This window comes from Scomber japonicus, chromosome 5 (assembly GCF_027409825.1).
Source record: "Scomber japonicus isolate fScoJap1 chromosome 5, fScoJap1.pri, whole genome shotgun sequence".
In the NCBI taxonomy this organism is placed as follows: domain Eukaryota; kingdom Metazoa; phylum Chordata; class Actinopteri; order Scombriformes; family Scombridae; genus Scomber; species Scomber japonicus.
In genome coordinates, this window is record NC_070582.1 from 25,796,262 (window position 1) to 25,817,143 (window position 20,882).

General features: G+C 40.3%; 2 protein-coding genes across 2 annotated transcripts in view; one reads left to right on the forward strand and one right to left on the reverse strand.

Moving 5' to 3' along the window:
* Window positions 1-418: 418 nt before the first annotated feature.
* Window positions 419-7,318, reverse strand: slc25a18 (solute carrier family 25 member 18). Its single transcript, XM_053318646.1, has 9 exons — window positions 7,261-7,318; window positions 6,910-7,032; window positions 4,149-4,204; window positions 3,676-3,766; window positions 2,875-2,990; window positions 2,366-2,552; window positions 1,620-1,783; window positions 952-1,027; window positions 419-844 (listed from the first exon to the last, which is right to left on the reverse strand). The coding sequence occupies exons 1-9, from the start codon at window positions 7,278-7,280 to the stop codon at window positions 703-705; spliced, it is 975 nt and encodes a 324-aa protein (XP_053174621.1). The 5' UTR covers window positions 7,281-7,318; the 3' UTR covers window positions 419-702.
* Window positions 7,319-13,321: 6,003 nt separating this feature from the next.
* The window catches only part of LOC128358390 (chromatin remodeling regulator CECR2), a 35,596-nt gene continuing 28,035 nt past the window's right edge, over window positions 13,322-20,882 (forward strand). Inside the window, exon 1 of the mRNA XM_053318644.1 lies at window positions 13,322-13,610. Coding sequence (XP_053174619.1) covers window positions 13,491-13,610 — 120 coding nt within the window. The 5' untranslated portion in view covers window positions 13,322-13,490. The remainder of the gene's footprint in view (window positions 13,611-20,882) is intronic.

Below are 20,882 nucleotides of genomic sequence, written 5' to 3' on the forward strand. Positions count from 1 at the left end.
CAGTGAAGGAATCCAAGATTACAACTCAGACCTCACGGATGGAGTGGGAGGAATGCTTAACAGAGTAGGCAGAAGGAGATCAACCTCCTTTTCCGGAGAAAGACATCAAACATTGAAATCTAAAAGATTGGCATTTGAAGTCAAGCCAAATTCCCAGTTCAGACTCTGACATAAAACATTACTCAGTATTAGCATTTGATCAAGATTGAAAGAGGGATTTATCACTTACATTGGATGATGCACGGTTCTTCCTCATAACCAAACAAGTGGTCAAATTGGTAGGCATTTTTGTTAGCAGCCCCAAACAACATGCAGAAACTGTCTTGACAACCAGACATAATAATTTCTCTCAGGTGAAAAGAGTTCCAGACAAATGCTGGAAGCATGCTGGGATAACCCAGACAACTTGGTACACATACCCTCAGATTAGTCACACACATACACAGGACCCTGTTCAACCTAGAGAACCCTGTTGACAGCATGTTGGAAACCTAAAGAAACATGATTAGTGTGAACCACTTGATTCACATATTAGTAAAAAGAGCCTCCTCATATCTCAGACCCTTTCCTCATACTTTGGATAGCAGATTGTGGCCGTCTTTCTCTCTCGATGTATTCACTCGGTTGTGCATGCACCACAGATTAACACAGCAAATTATCTGTACAGAGACAACGCGACCGCTGCCACCATGCCAAGCACTGCTATCCCAGCAACCCTAGCACCGTCTCTCCTACCCCTAGAAAGTAGACACCCTGTGCAATGCCAAAAAGAGGAGCGATGACTAAAGCGCGACATGTTGCACCCTTCAGGAATGCTGATGGGCCCTCTCGCCTCAAGATGCGCCTGCAAAGGTACAGAAAGAGAGGAAAAAATGTAATAAAACTAAGTTACTAGGTCCTTTTATATTTACTGAAATGTGCTAAATGCTGTATTATACACTGTGATCTTACTGTGTGCAGTCAACAATTCCTTTGTACGTGTCCTCCCCTTCACCTTTTTGCAAGGTCTGCAGACGGGTCTTTATTACTGTATGGGTATTTAAAACAAGGATGTACTGTCAGTTAAAGCAAACAGCAGCCACTGTTGCAACTGTTTGAAGATAATCGGAAACATACAGTGTCCCAATTCCATACTATATGCTATTTATACACATTATATACTAATCTTCATAGTATGCCTTCTTTTGTGTTTTACTATACAAGAAATCAACGTAACACATCATTTCATACTCAAAACCTGCTTAGATTTGGTATGTAGTGATGGATGGTCTTAAGTTTAGCACATACTGACTCAGCTGACCATGCTGACTAAAAGCTATTGGTTATACCACATCGAATGGACAAAACCCTGAAGTATGTTGAATTCAGCAACAGTGCATTTTATTGCTTGTGGATTTAAGTTTTCATTTGTAAAAGTAAGTATATGTTACTTCTTCTTTCAAAAGTAACATAGTCTTGTTTTAAAATATGTTTAAAGGAAAGTTGGTCTTGCCTGATTAGAATCTTTGCAGGGTAGGTTTAGTATGTATACCTGCAGTCTTTGTGAGTAGCAGAACCTTAAGCCCCCTTTCACACCCAAGTTCCTACCCCTCCACATGTCTCTCTATCTCCCCACTCACCATCCAGTGGTGTTACAGCCACAGCTGCCACTGAGCCTGCGGTACAGCCCGCAATGAAGGACTGCCAGAATGGCGCCCGGGCCTGCACACCACCAGACTTTTCCCGGCCCAGCGCGTTAAGGTTGGCAAACAGCGGGAAGTAGATCATTGAGAAGGGAACATCCCTGAAAAATAGGATTTGTGTTATGTTTGATTGAATGAAAATGTAAAAGAAGGCATTGTAGGTTGTGTCAAGGGGAAAGACATGGTATAGACTGAAAACAAGAAGGACAAAAGATGAATGAGAGAGAATGGCGTCACAAGAGTGAGGCAAGGACAGAGAATGAGACATGGCCCTATTCAACTGCAGCATAGCAGCCAGACATAGCTGGAGGAATCTATTGATCAGTGTTGATTAGCAAGGTTGTCAGGAACCAGCGCAGTATGGGTTACGCAATCAACTCGTTGCAGAAACAATGACAGAGTTGAATGGAAGATAGAGCTGCACAACACAAGCAATTGTACATGGTCATGTCCATGATATTTTTAAAGTTTCTATCATGAGACTGAAAATCAAATATGAATGACTGAGTGCTTTTGTGATGTTGGTGTATTTTACTTTATGTGATATATGAAATGTAAATGCATAGTGAAAGTGTGCATACATGTGCATTAGAGTTAAAAAAAAAGAGGAGAACGTAAGGCAATTGGTATATAATTAAGTAAGTGGATGAGTGTGTGTGTTTATGTCTTTATGTGTGGTTGACCTCATTAAGGTTGCTCCTGCCCCCCTGTAGAGGCCAGCCAGGCCACGAGTCTTCAGCAGCTCCACAGTGATGCTGGTGGCCGACGGCCTTTGTGGAGGTGCTGGCGGAGCTGGTGGGGGGGCCACCAATGATGGAGCTGGACCAGGAGCAGCTGCCTGAGCTGGAGTTGGGACAGACCTTTGGGCAGCTGATGGAAAAATACATGAAGACCAATGTAACCCTGCAGGCATCACTGTGAGTGTTTGTGTTACCAAACAAAGGATGGGCCGCCAACGTGAAAACTTACATTGGGCCTTATTTATTGAGAAAAATAGTATATGACTAGACCTGTACCACATAGTATGTATTGTAGTAACCGTAGCTTAAAAAGAGTATTGATTCATTTCCTGAATTTCAGTGAATTGAATCATTTTACATTTCCATAAACATTGACACAATGCATCCTGATAGTAGTGTGCAACAACTGCTTTGAAGCACTGAACATTAAATGAATTCAGTCACCAACTCACCCAGCCTTCCTGCGTCCTGTAGCTGGATCTTGAGCATCTCCATGGGAGTGGTGACTATCACCTGACAGGTCCCAGCTCCAGACCCCGCCAGAACCTCCCCCCATAGGGGCAAATGACTGATGACAAAAAGTACCAGATAGAAAGCATGAGCAACAGTAGGTTTAGGTCATAATAGGTCATGTTTCCTTATGAGATTTTGTGAGAGTGGAAATCTGTTAATCCTCCTGGACATAACAAACATGACTAGACCGATGGTGGTATTTCTAAAAGTATAATGAACACAAGTTCAGAATTAGTATTGTTCCAGGTATTGTTACTTGTATGATGTAATATAGGCAATAGACCAACAAATGTTCAGTTATTTAAAACTCTGTTTTCAAGCTGCACAAATGAAATGAAGAGACAACAGCAAACTCTAATCATATTGATTAGCAAAAAAAAGTTGATGTATGACTTTTTTTTTTCCAAAGCTATGACATTGATGAAATCTGAAACTTTATATGATAAAAAGGATGCTGATGGAGAGCTAAACAAGATCCAAAGGATCAACATGATTGTAACATCTCTTAGGGAATATGGTATTCTGTACTTTATAAAATTTTCATTTTACCTAATTCATCTAGTTTTACAATATTGTAATAACACTTTTTAAAATGTAATATTTCACAAAACATTAAAATCCACAGTATATTATCTATTTGCATGTTATAAATTTAACGTTAGCTATGTTTCAGCTGGACCTTTAGCTTTTATTTGGCTTCATCATATGATGCATCATTGAAAGACAAAAATCAAGTTCACCCATCCTTGGAGAGTTTCTGTCTGAAGATGTCATTGGCAGCCAGTTTGATGGCTTTTTCTGGTGTGACAAGAGTGAGGTTCACTGCTGCACCTGGAAAAGACAAACAAGTTGTGACAGTGACACCAAATAGCTTCTGCTAAGCCGCGGAAATAGAATGAACCTACACAGCAGCTTATAGCTTGCTACTGCAGGCTAAGGTCAGTAGACCTTGGTTATTATGGTAAAAAGATTGAGGGCTCACAGGACAAACAACAGCATAGGTGGCCAGATTAGGTCTATGGTGAAGCACACTTGTAGAATTGCTTGTCACACAAATTTAGAAAGTGTGTGGTAGACCTGCACATCCAGAGAAAGAAAGCAGGTGCTGGACCAAATCACTGGTAGTATCCTATTAAATCTACCTGCATTGGGAGCTACAGTGTGCTGACTTTTTTCTTGTTTTTGTCACACAGATTAGAAATGCAAAGAATACCTCTGTAGCATCCAAAATAGCCGTCCGTGCGTATCGTCTTTGCCAGACAGTCCAACCTTTAAAGACAAAACAAAAAAAATATGTCAGTTTTTCAAATAATAATATCTGAAATAGTTAAGTTCTAAAATACACCATAACAATGTTCATGTCTTTCACCATTAACGCTACTAATGGGCATGCGTCCCACTCAGGTCAAAACTTTAGTGTTACGCTTCATTTATACACATCATCACCAGCCAGACCTTTACATAATTATTAATTACAATGAACTCTGAGCCTTGTTCCAACAACAAACTGGACAGAGGCCTTCAGTGTCAATGAACCAGATGAGCAGTTATGTAAAAAAGTTTTGGTAACTCTTTCTATGATGTCCCATTGTATATAAAACATTATCAACATACTTATAATGTGTTATAATCTGCTAATAGCACTGTATAATTATAGTTATAATTAGGTATTATAGATAATACCTTAAAATATTTCGACTTGTAGTAACATTATATTGTAATGCAGTATATTTATATGTTCATGCATTAAAGACATTGGTGTCATAGAAAGTGAAGAACACAAAAATCCAACACCAGAATTGGGCCTTGAAGGGAACAAGTGATCCCAGCTATTTTCCATGTGTGACTCACAGTGGAGAACCACATGTGTGAGCTTCTAAACACAGGATGGCCACGCCTAATCAGCCAGCAAAAGTTGTTCTCACTAGATGTGCGCAGTAAGAAATTCAGGGTCAGTGTGTCTCTTAAGGACACTGAATCTCTATTTTTGTTTACATCTCTTTTATAGAGGTAAAAGAGTAATGAAATGAAATGGTAGTTTTGGTGCTTCCTTTTAAACTACTGTCAAGTTTTACATACAGCTGTAAGACAATTCATATCCATATTTTGCAGTGTAGTTGGATATTTGTATTAAATTAGAGTCTCAGCCTTCTTTGCATGTGAGATGCATCTTGTTTTAGAAACAAGGTTGCAGCAGTTAATTTCTCTATGATGTTTGACAGCTTCATTGTTTTAAAGAATGGCAAGGCGGAGACCTCAGTCCAATCATTAAATAATCACTGCTCGTCTGTGCTAGATAAAGTAGCTCCTCTCAAGTTTAGAGAGATCTCATCCATAATGTCATCCCCATGGATCAATGAAACTATCCGGAGTGGTAGATGCAAATGTTGGATTACCAAGTGCTTCTGGAAAGCCATGAAGCTTGGAAGTACACCGGTTGCATCTCAAAGATCAAATAGCTATGACATGGAGAAAGCTGGGGGATCTACTTATTTCTCTAATCTATATCTTCCAGCAAGAGAAATCATAAAGTCCTCTTTGATACAATAGGCCCCAAATGTGTCTATTTTGTCCAATAGTGATTGCAGTAACCTTCTTAAATATTTTATATATGAGGTCACAAATGCCAGGGGGAACATCTCACCCTCATCCAGTCTCAAACCCGTCCATCTCTGATTCCTTTTATCCAATCTCTATAGACTATTTAGCCTTATTAGGAAAAATGAAACACTCTTCAAGCCCACTAGATGTTCTACCAACCTCTCTATTCTTAAAATCCATCAGTCCTTGTTTAGTTCATATTATAAACCACTCTCTTTTATCAGGGTGTGCCCCCTGCTATTTTAAGCAGGCAATTGTTCACTCTGTTTTTAAAAGAAGAAAGAAACTCACACCCCTTTTTGCCAGAGAACTACAGGCCTATTTCTAAACCCCCTTTCTTTTCTAAAATGTTAAAAGAAAAAGGCTGTTGAAAAGCAACTTTCAATTGACAAATTTCAAATGACATTATACGGGCTGCAGATGCTGATGAGTGTTCAATTTAGTTTTTTATTGGACTTTAACATTTGATGACCACCACATATTAACCCACAGGCTGAAACACCTGATGGGCATGTAGTGTGACTGTCTTGCAGTGGTTCTGGTCTATCTCACTGATAGGAATTTCACTGTCTCTGTAGGTTAACTTGTGTCAGGCCTGTTTTACTCTCCTTATACGCTAAGGACAGATTATCAATAGTTTGAGCAACATCTCCTTTCATTTGTACAATGATGATATCCAGTTATATTTGTTCTTCAAGCCTGATGAGCTTTACAGACTGTCTATATTAAACTACTGTTTAAATGCAGTTAGGAACTAGATGGCAAATCATTTCCTGCAGTTGAATGCAGATAAAACTGAAATCTTGTTGTTCCTGATCATTTTAATTCAGTGATCTGGCAGAACCTCGGTGCCTTATCCCCATCTTCTCAGTCTAGACTGTGTAAACTTTTTTTGAGCAATCCATTAGTTTAGATGCTTATATTAGTACATTGACTCATCATGTTTAGATTACTTTAGTTGTCTTTTTACATGCCCTAATAAAACTTTCTTGGACCATTAACAAACCATCCAAAATGCTACTGCTAGACCATTCCTTTGATATGATCCGATTACCAAAACTGCACCAAATATGGGAAGTGTGTTCAGCCACACTACTCTACTCTACTCTAACCTCTGAGATTCAGTGGAAAAGTATGTGAGACATGGTAATCTAAATACTTTTGATTTGTTTGTAGCTAAACTTAGAGACTGCCGTTAACCAGAGAGCACATTTAACACTATCGATCACATGGAGGATGCAGACATTTGAAAAGGTTTTACAGATTTGAAACGTTTTGTATACAAAACTGCAGTAATGTGAAAGCCTCTATCTTTGTATGTAGCAGATCAATGATAGTGATGGGATCATTTGGACCAGGAGAGCCCTACTCACATTCCTTTGTAGACTTGGATACCCTGCTGGTTCTGTAGGCGGGTCTTGGCCAGGTCAATAGGAAATACACATGTCACACCAACCAACCCTGCCACGCCCCCATTAATCAGCTTAGCAGGGAGGCTGTGAAGGGATCAGTATAGACACACGGCACACATGCATGCAGAGACACATTTACACGCAGTCACCAACACAAGCCATGCAAGTGACACATCCATGTAATGACAAAGATATGCGTACACACAGACACACACACACACACACACAAAGGACCAACGTTAACAAAACTGCTGCTTCAATTTAGTGAATACATTTCTCCATCAAGCTAAAGAAACAAGTTAAGATACTTACCTAACTTTCGTCTCTGCCATCCTGCTTGTGTTTGGGCTCTAGGCCCACTACTCCTCTCCTCCTCCTCCACCTACTTCTTGTCCTCCTCCTCCTCCTCCTCCTCCTCTCCTTCTTCCCCTTCTTTTTCCCTCCCACACTTCCGCTCACTAGCCTAAAGTTGTCACAGCAGCTCAACACGCAATGAAATGCTGCTTAATGCTTCTTTTAATGTGGCAGCACAGGACTGCCCTTTTTCTCCCTTCTTCAGCAGGGATAGACGCCTTTTTTTCTGTCGTGGCCAAAAACCCTCTGATGTTAGATCTGTGTCTCCTGGCCAGCCTTTCTGCTTTGTTGTACTTCACACCACAACACAATCTCTCTCCTGCTGCCTGGAACAACAAAACACATACAGTTAGAAGTGGATTAAATACTTCTAAAGAGTGCAAATGAGACTTAAGTTTCTCTATTCTCTATGACATATATATTTTCTTTCTCAAAGCCCCTGCTGAATAGACATTTGCCATGGTTTCATAAAATAATGGGAGGGCTTCTGGTTGTGACAGAGGATTGACACACCTCAGGTGGAATATCAGAGTCTGTAAAATCCAGATTTTCTCATTCATAAATGTGAATAGCAGCATATCCCAGGACTACCACACAGACATAGAACATCTTGAGTCTCTCTAATCTGCCAGCTAAAAGGGATAAGAGTATTTGATCTAGCGAGGAGGGCAGAACTGAAAATGAGGAGCTTAACGGTATTCTTTTACTGCATTTACAAAGGACCAAAAAGGAGATTTGAAGAGAGGTTGGAATTTTTTTTTCTTTCTTTATGATCTGGAACAAACGTTTGTAGTCTAGCCTAAGAAGTGTGATTGCAGATAATACAAATACTGTTGAAACCTTATCTGAGGTTCACAGCTCTTCACTTTCATTTGCTATGTTAAGCGTTTCTTCCCTTCTTTTTCTGCTTTTTCCCCTCCTGACTTCCCCCTTCCCTCAGCTCTCTAATTAATCTCTCTCTTAATCTCTCCACCTACATTCTGCCTCTATTTTTACCACCGTAAACCTTCGCTCTATCCTCACCTGTCTTCCTCCTTTGAGAGGAAGGGATACAACATCAGTTTAGCTTTTTTATCCACTCATCTTTATTTGGACTAGATTTTTATGTCATTGTCCATCACCTCAATAATTTCATCTTCAAAATTTTTTTATTCTCTATTTCTCTTCTTCTCTATGTCTTTTCCCCATGCTGGACCCTAGTCACATTCTACACATGCCTTTCACTGAGCCTCTTTCTGTGAAACTTTCTTTCAGCTCAGCTCCATTCACACACTGTAGTGACCCTGCCAAAACACAGACAAGGGTGCCTCACCCAAGCCAACCTCCAGCTCCCGGACCTCTGTTTCCCCTAAACTGCAGAAGAACACCCCACTCACACAGTTCACACAACACAGCCCCATGAGACAGCTTTCAAAAAACGTAATTTTCTTCCAGCACAGAGAGATAGCAGTGGGGAATGGGGGTCTTACCTCTGTCGGTGCATCCCACAGGCAGGATCAAGCTGTCCACTTTCCTTTCACTTCAACAATGCGTGCAGCAATGGTAGTCAAGCGAGAGCAATCTGAGAGAGCCAGCCGCCACTCAGGGGCCGTTGCACAAACACCAGCATTGTCCCGCTGACTAAGTCCCTCCCTCTCGTGGTGACTCCCTGTGTGACACAGCTTCAGCAGCACGGCTCTGCACTAACACAACTCGACATAAACTCATGCCTGTGTAGCTGCTGCAACACCAAACGCAACACACATAGCAGAGAAAAGTACCCACAACTCTAACTATGTGTGGGACGAGTTGTTTAAAAGAGTGTGTATTTACAAAATGAACAGCACCAGAAAAGGGTTCCCATCCATAATGAGCCCTCTATTAGAGTGTTCCAGTATTACATAATAGTTCAGTGCTCACTGAATGCCACAAATGTTTAGACTTACAATTACTACCAAGATGAAAGTGATACACCAAAATGATGAGCACTGGGCCACTGGGGCATTTTATTATCAGGAAATGCATAAAAGGAGGTCATTAAATGACAAAAAAGTGACATAATGACATCAACAAAAAGAGCATGTGACCACCACTCATTGCCCTTAAAATGTTTTTTCATGAGCAACTGATTGGTATATTGATTTTTGGTAATGGAAAAAAACTTATTATCATTGATTACTTCTCTCTTCAGAGGGAAAAATCTTTAATTAAAGATTATATTTTCTAATTGGGTTTGCATATTTAACCTATGTGTTTTCCCTATATGGTATTTAAAAAAGAAGATAAACTGTGGTGAGAATATGAAACTGCATGTAGCCAGTATATCAATGTCAGGAATTTACTTGGGTAAGAGAATGCCTGACTGCTTCAACCAAGTGGGTCAACAGTCGGCTCAGATCGTCAATATTTCTTTTGCAAAAGAAGACTTTTGATAAGATTTACACTGAGGACAAAGAAACACACTTCTTATTTGCATATTAAACTACAAAAATGTTCAGAATTATAGACTGAAGAAATATAAAGGAGTAGACTTTGACTCTATAAAAATGTAGGTTTAATGTATAAAACATATGCAATAGTTTCTCTCAGAGATCCAAGTTGACTCCTCTCATTATACAGTAGCACACTGTAATATCACAAGTAAGGAACACAAATATGTTCTTTTTAGGTCACGTGTGGCCCCAAAGCTAATACAGAATGATATATATGTAGAACACAAATAGAGACCAACTTGGTTGGTAATATTATTACCATACCAATGTTAGTGTACTGCCCTGGAGATAAATCTACAAAGTAAGAAAAAAATGCCAAGAAGGATCTGATTTTGGAGTCTTTATGTGTACATGGATTTGTCTTAGTTTGTCTTAAAGGAATACAGATCAGAAGTACTAGAACTAGGGTGGTTCCTTAAAATTCTGCCCACTCCATAGAGACTGACAAAATATACACAGAAAAGCTTAACCACCCCTGTTTGTCCTTATATTATAACTAGAAAGTTATTTGAGGATTTATAGTTCAATGGACAGGACATGCCAACAACACTGCTAGCCCAGACAGTGTATGATGATACAAAGAATAACTCCATATCCCATCAGCAGCAGGGAGTCTTCAAACTAATTTCTGACACATATACAAAAATCTAAAATAAACAACAACAAAATGAAACTACTTCCAATAGCAGTCCCAAATTTCTTTCCAGGAACATTAAGCCTTTCTATGTAGTTCAGTTTGGGTTGATGTTTCCAAGGGACTAAAGAGACTGAGCTGTGACTGCTCTTGACAGCACTGTGATGGCTGACCACCACTGCCCTGTCCCATCCATAGTGACACACACTGAGGGTTGTAGTGAGGTGCTGATCACTGGAAGTAGAGCTGAGTAGGAAAATAGAGTTGCACATTCTGGCTCAATATGCATTTCTCTTTTATTTAGATGACATTTTGGCCCTCTGCCCTCTTTAAGATCACCTTGTAACTAGTCACACGGTAGTAACACACCTGATAATGATTAGACAATCGTGTTCCACCTTTAGGGTGAGGAGAAAAAAACAATCAAAAGGCCTTCAGTGAACAAAAACTCTTAACAAAACTGTGATAGTAATTAATAGCCAGTCAAATCACTTCAAACAAAGTAACAAGTGCCATTATGTCTCCCAACACATATAGAGATTTTAATTTTAATTCATGTAAAAAATATATTTAATAATAGATATATAGAATATGTTTAACCTAAACTGTAGATGAACAACATAAACAACTTAATGTAAATATCCAATAAATAGATAGAAATACAGAGAACACAGAATCTGTATTCAATCCATGAGGTGACAGGGTTTTAAAACAGTCCATCCAAATGTTCTGTCTTAGAAAGTAAAACATCCAAGTTACCTCCTCTTGGGTGGAGTGATACCTTCTCAATACCAATATATCTTACACAGGAAATAGGATGATTCAATTCAACAGCATGTGCTGCTACCGGATAATTGATGTTTTTGTATCTTATATTGCTTCTATGTTCGGTAATATGAGGTTTCAGCATTCAACTCAATTGTCTAGAAGGACAAGAGTTAAATGACCAACTTCGTGACATGAAGAAATGCCTTTTGTATGGGTCTCTTAACCTGTGTGAAGAGGTTTAAAACTGTTATAACGGTAATTATAATTACACTGACTACAACAACTACAGCAGTGATTGCCCTGATGGATAGATGCAGAAGCAGTTTGGGCTGGTGCTGATTGAGGAGGAGGTAAATATGAGTGTAACACGTGGTCACTCAGGTTGCTCTTATAACCCTCACATACTCACCTGATCGAGTTAAGGGCCTTCCCTCTTTTCCTCCTCCTCATCCTCCTCCTCCATGAATCAGATTTAAGTATATTCCAATCGAGTGTTATTCCATTTATCTGTTCCGTTGTAAACATCATATAGTCCATTTTTTTCATTGTATAGGTTTATTTTTTAAGTGATTAGACCAATATCTGTCATTTATTTTAGCGGAGCATCATTTAGGAAAGATTTATTGTATCCTCTTTGTCTAAAGTTTTCCTATCACTCATAGTATTGTCAAATTATTGGCAAATTTGTTGTTTTTTGTTAATCAATAAGGGATGATAGAAGTCTGTCCTTAGTAAAGTACTATAAAGTAGCAGTAGGTTAGATCTGCATACAAGTAATTATTCTAACAAATGATCCATAAATCTAACAAACGTATGCATTTGTAGACATAATCCACAGTAAATGACAGAAATTCAGAACATGAGTTGAGGTATGTATAAAATGACTCTAGCTGAGTCTTGGACCCTTTAAACAAACAAAACACATAATCAAAGTACCTCTTCTATAAGAATATATTCTCCTTGAGGCCATGGCAAGTCAGTTTTGTAATTTAAAACTAATTTGCCAGGAAACTTCTTTTTTCAAAGTGTGTTTAGTCTAATCATGGCTTCACACTCATGCCTCCACCAAGATAACCAGAACTTGTTTTAAGAACACATGGCCTTTCCTCTAGTGCCACCCTCAGGACAAACATTACAATTGTTGCACAATTATTCAGCTATTCAGTTATGGGGTGTAAGAAAAGTGTGGCTTCTCATCGTTCTAGACTTACAGTCTTAGTATTTAAATGAAGTATTTTGTCGCTTAAATGTATTTGATTTTTTTTAGTAATATGGTAATTTAAATATGTGCATTATGCTTTTGCAAAAATCTTTATGGAGAAAGTGCTTATGGGGAAAGTGTTTTTCAGGTGTTTTTATGACATAAAAGTGACTTTTTTGTTCTTGTACCTGTTTGCCTGATGTGTATACTACATTTATGTATTTATGTATTTATGTTTTTATTTTTCAGTTTTTTTAGCCACTTGACACACTGTCCATCCCTGTCTCACACCAGCATGCACTTTTCACATATTGCGAAAGGGGGAGCCCCTGTGTAGCTTATTACCCGAAACCTCTACAGCGATGTTGTTGCCAAATCTGAAAATATACCTGGCAAGTTACTGTACGTGACAGTGATCAGCTGAGCGTTTAGGATTTATGACTGTTTGAAAACTATTTTTGTTATAAGTAAATTAAAATGGTGGTAGCCTATATAAAAATATTGACATATGAACACGGGAATGAACAAAACATATAATAAAATATGCCAAACAATGACTGAATGACTGAAACTTTATCAGGGCAAGCACACAAAACACACTGATGTAAGTTAAAAAGAGTTAGGCTACCTGACGGTCTGTTTTAACTTTTTTAGTTTTATTCATTCACTTGCATTCCCTTTAAACGGAGGACGCACTATGAAGCCGATAGGGGTGCTCTTGACTATAGACTTTTGAAATTATAACAATACGGCAAGTGTAATCGCAAACGTTGTTATCAATTCAGTTAAAATACGTAAGAGATTATCATATTCGACCCTATTCTGATGACTCGTGCTTATGTTTTAACATTATATTTTAAGTGAACGTTGCCCCACCCCCCACTCGACGTGCGGTGGTTTCGCCCTTCCCATCTGTTCAGCTCCGGTGAGACTCTGATTGAAACAGATTGTAGCGCTCCGCGGGTCGCAATGGCAACAGTCCGCATCGAACGGCAACAGCAACTTTTGTCGTTTTTGTAAAAGGGTGTTTAATGTTACGGAGATGTTATAAGACGCAGAAGAAACTACTTTCTAATGTGAGAAACAAACGCTACATAATTTCTCCAGTCCGAAAATGTCACAGGGATGTACAGTTTCTGTGGAAGAGATCCAGTCCTGGTGGGAAGTCCCCGCCATAGCCCACTTCTGCTCGCTGTTCAGGACAGCGTTCAACCTTCCAGACTTTGAAATAGAGGTAATTGTGAATTGTGGGTTATATGCAGTCACATGAATGTCCTTTATTACGGAAATGAAAAGTTGTTTGTGTCAGCTTTTTTGTCTCCTTGCTCCGTCGAGTGTATTGTGTGTAACGAGCTGTGTGATAACCAGCTTAGCCGCGTTCACTCAACTTCTCATAGGTTAACGTTCGTAAGGCAATCCTGTTAGGTAACTAACGAGCTAGCCCACTCGTTAGCATTATATGAATTAGCTTTTACTGCTAATTGGTCGTCCTCCAAAGTTGGAGAACGTCGTGAGACAAAGTGAAATCAACACTCAGTACACAGTTTATTGTTTTGGTCCAATGTCCACAGTGTACGTTAAGTTACGTGTTGCTTGTTATGTCCGAGGATGCTTGGTGTGCCAGAGTAACTTTAGAGGGGCTCTTAAAACAGGACCATGTGCCACTCGTTTGTTTTCATTTGGCTCAACTCAAGAGCGACCTGACTTCAGGCCATTTAAACAAAAAGTAAATGGGAGAAGGGGGTTGACAAAATTATAGATATCTTGTGAACATTTAAGTGATAATCATGTGTAGATTTTATTTATGCTACTGTATTAAATGTATTTACGTGGGGAAAAAGTCGCGTACTAACTCGAATTGGACGCTGCTTGTAGTCTTGCTTACTGTGTGGACGGTGCTGTGTTTTTGTTTCTTTTTCTGTCATAGAAAGTTAAGTTCATGGCGTGAGGTTGGAGTTTATTGTCTCGCAGTTGCAAGCCATCTGGCTTGGGTAGCCATAGGGACGCAGATGCTGCTCACGCATTGTTTGCTCGCCCAAGTCCCGTTTTGTAGCCAGAAGCGATGGTTCAAGCGTTTGTTTCCGATATAGAGCGGGTTCAATAAGCTGTAGATGAAACATCCTCCGATTGCTCTCTGTTTTGTACGAGAATATACGTAATTTATACCCCTAGGATTACATAATTCAACTTTATCACTCGACCGCCCCCACCGTCCCCTCCTTGTTCCTTGAGATGTATTCAGAGTTTACAGCTAATACCAGCATCCATATTCAAGTATCACATCAGAGTTGATGGAGATTGTTTAATTCATCGAGTAATGATCACACTTTAAATAAATTGGCACGGTCAACATCACGCATCAGCACTCTCCATCAGTCATTCATCCCCACCCCCTTCGGCAGAGAAACAAACGCAGGCATCGCTTTGTTATTAAACGAGGTGCAAGCCAGATGGGGGATCGCATTGCGCCTAGTTTACATGAAAGTTGAGGGCCTTGTGCTGTTTCATTTCTCCTTAAATTTGGTTGGATTGACGGGAAATACGCCTCTGCTAATTATTGTCTTTTCAGTTGCAAATAAATGTTGAAAATAAGATTGCGCTTGTTGTTTAAACTTAAAAAAAAATGCGTCTTGAACATAAGCGCGTGTGTTCAGACCCACCGCAAAGGATGTCTTTAACTGCAACGCCACGCAGATCACGTGTGGATACACCCCCCCTCAGCTGGATTTCGAAGAAATATTGAGATTGATGTAGTTATTTTATACTTTGACATCTTAATCCAATACACTAGTGTTGAAGGTCATAACTCCTTTGGTTCTTATCTGCCGCAGCTCTTATGATAATGCATGATAGTGAATGATAGGTCACTGTGGTCCGTCTTTGATTGAAATGCATTTATTTGAAGGAAAGGCCTGAAGTACAGTAGTGAAACCTCCACTCTACATAGTTGGGGAAAGTAGTAGTAAACCACACGTACTATATTGCATATTGTGGTCAAGACTGACAGACCTTAGATGACTATGTGAGAACTCAATTTGAATGACTGAAGTTTAGCAGCCTCGTCATTTGGGATGACATCTGAATGACATCAAAATGGCTGCACCGATAGTCTTGGATCCTATTCTGTTACCCTACCTCACTTCCCATACGCTTGGAAAGTATTAGTGAACATGAGTGTTTGAAATCTACTCTGTTTGGAGGGAATGTGTTTTTAAGGAGTGAGTCCTTCATAACACACACATACAGTGCTGCATGAAAGAACAAACAACCAACTGGAAGGACCAGTGTGCAAGATTTAGTCCCCCCCCCAATCCCTTCCAAGCATGAAGGAGAACCTACAAATGACCCCCTCCAGAACCAGTGTTTGTTTTATCCATTCTGGGCTACTGTAGAAACATGGTGGGCCCTGTGGAAGAGGACCTGCTCCCTCTTTAAATATAAAGCGCGGACGAAAACACTACTATTCCTATTTTCAGGTGATTATAAACTAGTGAAAACATATTTATGAATATTATATTCCATTTCTGCTGAGTCTATTCTACTAGATGCCACTGAATAGACAGATTCACGGTGCCGTTACTTTAACCACATCAGTCACTACCGGGTCGACAACTGGCAGTTGATTTGAATTGCAGAGATATGTGAAATTGGTAAATTGGTATATTTCTGTTGTTATTTTCAGCAGTGACTGTAACGTTTAAAGATATATAGTCAGACATGTTTCTGCAGTGTTTATTTTGTGTAGTGTTTCTTTGCTGGTGTCTTTGATAAACCAAATCTACCCAACAGTGACATCTCATTGCCGCTGGTGTTTGAATTTTACACTTTTAGAAAAACATAGTTTAAGCCCACACAGGGGGTTTGATAGTCAAAACATAGAGTTGGGATTTGGCATAATGTAACCCACCCATTTGCTGCTCTTGACAAGTTATTCTTAAAGTTATGTTTAGATTGTGTGATTAATGGCTAATCGGTTAAACAGGAGATCCTGTTTTTCTTTCTTTGTTTCTATGTCTTGTGGAGTATGTCTGTCTTCAAGAAGGCATATTTTCATTGTTTGTAGTCTAAAAATTTAAAGGCTTTACGCTGTCATGGTAAGTGGATGACTAAATCTACTGAGATATGTGTTTTTTACATGGAGAATTTTGTTCCACTCCTCAATAAGAGCTCAATCAGAGTTAAGAGCCACCTGGATCAGAATTAATTTGCCATGTTAATGCTCTTTCTGTTTGTTTTGAGTTTTTGAAATATCTCTACACTTGCAGTAGTAATGTTTAGTTTTTCACATACTCCAAAAGGGTAACGTCCAACACGGTACCTCGTGCTGTACTGCCATAGTTGATTTTAGTTCCTCTCCTCACATCTCCTCATGGAAAGCACAGCACCTCTCATCATCACAGAAAGTGTACAGAGTGTTTGGAGCTCTGCTTTTACACCTGTGTGCACCTGGACATTCAATACATAAAGCAGGTTTTTGGACAGATGCCAGTGTCAGGAAGTTACAAAGATGTGGTGCTGCAGACCACCACGTCCCTTGTTCGTTTTCTCAAATTCTGTCTGTGTTTTCCATTTTAATTTTTTGAAATTTGTGTTTTACATTTGAAGCACATTTGATCACCAGGAAGAACATCTAATCATGTGGTGGATGAATAACATTAAGGATATTCAAAATTCAATTAATATTAATTAATCTGATGAATGTTGCACTGTTTTTTTATCAATGAACTGCTTCAAAGCAAAAACATTCCATGCTTTTGTAAAATAAAGTGCTTCACGTCTGAGCTTGACATCGGTATGTTGGCAACTCTTAAAGGATAGTTGTTCTGCTGGCTCATAGCAGTCAATTGGATATTGCTCTGCTCTAAATTTAGCTGTTAGTGTGGAAGTCCTCAGTTTTTTTGGATGACTTAGCCTCTCAGAGGGTCTCTTTGACATGACTGTGTGTGCATGGAGGAGCTGACAGGCATGCTCATAAATGACACCAAAATGTGGTATCTCTGCATAGTTTTTGTTTTTTTGGCTTACATGCTTTGAAAAAAAAAATTCAGCAAAGAAACCCTGATTTTTATAGATTGCCTCCACATTTGAGCAAATTCTATGATATTCTGTGTTTTACGGGTGAAATCATAGAGCCCTAACCGTCTGTCCCCTACACAGCAGACATGATGGTGTAAAAGGACTCCGCTGACATGGTCCTGTCCTGTAGACATAGTCCTGCCTCTCTGTGGACTCACAAACTCAAATATTCACACTGACTTCTGGCACTCAGATAATGCAGAGCAGTCGTCTGCACATTTGGTTCCAACATGTTCACATGACTGCTGTTTTAGACACAGGAGGAAACTGTAGGGCAGACATGTTTGTTTTACTTAATGCCACATACCAGTAAGAAGAAAAACTGGCCTGGGCACTGTCAGCTCCGCCTGACACTCCTTTACCTCCGCTTTGACCTGTATCGTCAAGGTTCCTGAGAATCGTTGAGTCAGTGTTTCATTTTCTTGTCCTTTTTTTAAGGACAGCTTGTGTGATAATGGTTGGCTGAGTGTCAGCTCCAGTTGCAACGCCTATCTCTGGGTGTATGGGTTGAATTACCCAAAAATATCAGGGTTGGAAAGGGGGGCAGGAAATGGCTGTCACTGGTCATGACAGAGTGGGGGGCGTCGAGTGATTTCACTCAGGCCAAGGCTTTAGTGTCAACAATCTCTGACGCGCCATCAGTCCACATAGTGTCTTATATCGGCTGCTGTTGTCATTTTATCTGAATATTATGGACAACGAGGATCAATGTGTGGCTACGGAGCGCCTCAGCCAACTGCATGTCACAATATTTCCTTGTTAGACGTGTGTCGAGGCGTTTGCCCTCTGGTGTCAGCTTTGGGAGATGACTAAGAAGGGTGTGGGCACGCATACCTCCGTTGCATGCATTGCATTTGTCACAACAGTTCCCCGTCTGAGGTTTAGATGCTTGATACATGAAAAAAGTGAAAAGCTAGTGAAGCTTATCATGTTTTTTGTTTTTCTGTGCAAACCGAGGTATGACCTCGTCCTTTCTGCAGGATATGAAACCGAGTAAGCATGAATGAGTCGGCATGGTTGAGCTCACTGACTTAATAACTACTGTAGCGGCGTCAGCGAGACAAACACCTGTTTCTTTTCCTCACTGGAGGTTTTGTAATGAATGCCACATTTGAGACCGCAATGTTTTTGTACCCTGAGAAACCGCTACCAGGCTGGATATTGACAAACTCAGTGATCCAGTCCAACAGTGCTGCTGCGGTACTGTCGGGGAAGCTCTGTCTCTCTACGGTGCTGGTCAGTGATAATGGAGCCCAAGCCCCCCTCTCTCTCAGTCTCCTTGGCAAGCCTTACAAAACAGCCCCTTGCACATTGTTCCTGGGCTGATACACTTCACTGTTGCTGGTTTCCACTTTCCTCAGGCGGCAGCCAGCGAGCCGGGAGAGGAGAAAAAGAGAGAGAGAAAGAGAGAGAGAGTCTGTGTGTGGACAAGAGGGGTTGAGTGGGTGAGATGGAGAGGAAAGGAAGAATGAGTGGGAGGGAAGGGGAAAGAGGGGAAGTGGCGAGAAGTGTCCTAGAGATGGAGAGCGAGGAAGCAAAAGCACATTAGTATGAAAGAACGAGAGGGTGACCTGCAGGAAGGAGGCCCGAGGTCAACACGGCTGTCCCCCCTCGCCCGGCTTTTTGTGCCTGCTTGATTTCTTCGCTCTGTATCTGTGAAATGATGCCTGAAATCCCACAGCCAACAGACGCTGGAGGGCCACTGCTGCTGGACCCTCAGTGATGTGTCCTTCATCACTAGACATAACCTTTCATGCTAAGGATCTCTGTTGCTGCCATGCCCCCTCTCCGCGCTCTGCTGGCAGCGGCCTTGACACATCGACGCGTGTTTATTCCCTGTATCTTCATCAGCTGCCCAACATCATCTTTGTTGTGAGCTCAGACTTAAATCGGCTGTCTTCTCTGAGAGAGTTTATTGGCTAAAAGATGTTGGAAACTATTCAGTCTGTACTTGTGTTTAATTTTAAGGTACTCATCACCAGCACAGCTTTTTGTAGGCGTGAAAGCGCCCCCTCAGTAGAAGTTTTAGTTTCTGTCAGTTTAGTTTAGACTCTGGGCGAGAACGACAGCAGGAAAAGTTCACACAGTAGTCTGCTGACAAAGCCAGCCGGGCCGCCTTGACGTCTTCTGAAATAGTTTTTCTCGTCCCGTGCTAAGATGGTAAAAGTGATATCTGCTGACGTGTCCTGCTGGCTTCCTCGTTCTGGTTATTTACTGCTTCGTTGCACACAGGAGGGACTTTTCTCATTGGCAGGAGAAACATTTTTTTAGGATGTTGGCGTAAAAACAGCGCATCGTTTTTGAAGATAAACAACCTCTGTGTTTCTCTTTTATTTTAGAAAACTTTTTTTTCTCTGTGTGAATACAATAATGAATGCAAAGGTTTCAAATAGGGATGCGGTGGGGTTAAGGCTGACCTTAAATTTTAAAGCCATGGGCCATTTGGGTGATAGCGCCTGCTTCTTTACAGGTTTAAAGTCAGATTGCTAGAATACACATTTGGCTGCGGCTCATCCCCACCCTGGTGCGAACAGGAAGTCACCCGCTGTACCCAAGTAGCACAACTGTGACCTCACTAAATCAACCCCCCCCCCCCCCCACACACACACACACACACACACACCACCAATCAGGTATTTAAAGACATAGTCACGTCACTCTGGTCAGTGATATTTCAGCAGCGTCTGTCATCAGTACTGGTACCTCAAAGCTCCTGACAGTGTCATTGTTACTTTTTACATTATTTATGATAAAAAAAAAATGATATAGGAACCAAATATTGTTCAGTTTTTAACAATTTATTTTTTATTTGGCATCATCATGTGATTCAGTGGATTTGTTAAATTGTGGTGTTGTTAACCAATTGTTTGCGATTGGTTAATTGGATTACTTATATCTTTATTTTCAATTGGTTGCCATCATTGGTGACGTGATTGGCCAGCAGATATTTGAGCCCTGTTCACACTGTCAGTGTTTTGATACGTAAAAGTTACTCAGGTGCTTGTTTAATGATCATGAGACCTACCCTAAGAGGTGCGTGTCTGAAACGAGCTTTTGACTTTTCATAGTGGGAATTGAACAGGTGTTGTTAATTTCATTAATGATGGCTCGCATCAACTGTCCTACTTCACCATGACTGAACTGAAAAACGAACACATTACCACAACGTTGAAGCCTGACAGCTACGTTATGCTAGAAAAGTCTTTTATTTTGTACGATGTGTCGTCAGACAGTCCTGGAAGGAATTCATATTGTCGTGTACTTTGTTGGACACCTGAAAAAATTGTGTAAAGGAAAAAAAGATCTTCAGAGAGAAGTTCAAACCCTGCCTGTGTGAAGTGGTTGGGTTTTTGAAGCCGTTCTGACAAGTACTTCTGTTTTCTGTAGCCACGATCGCTTTCATTTTGTCTTTAACCTGGTAAAATTGTGG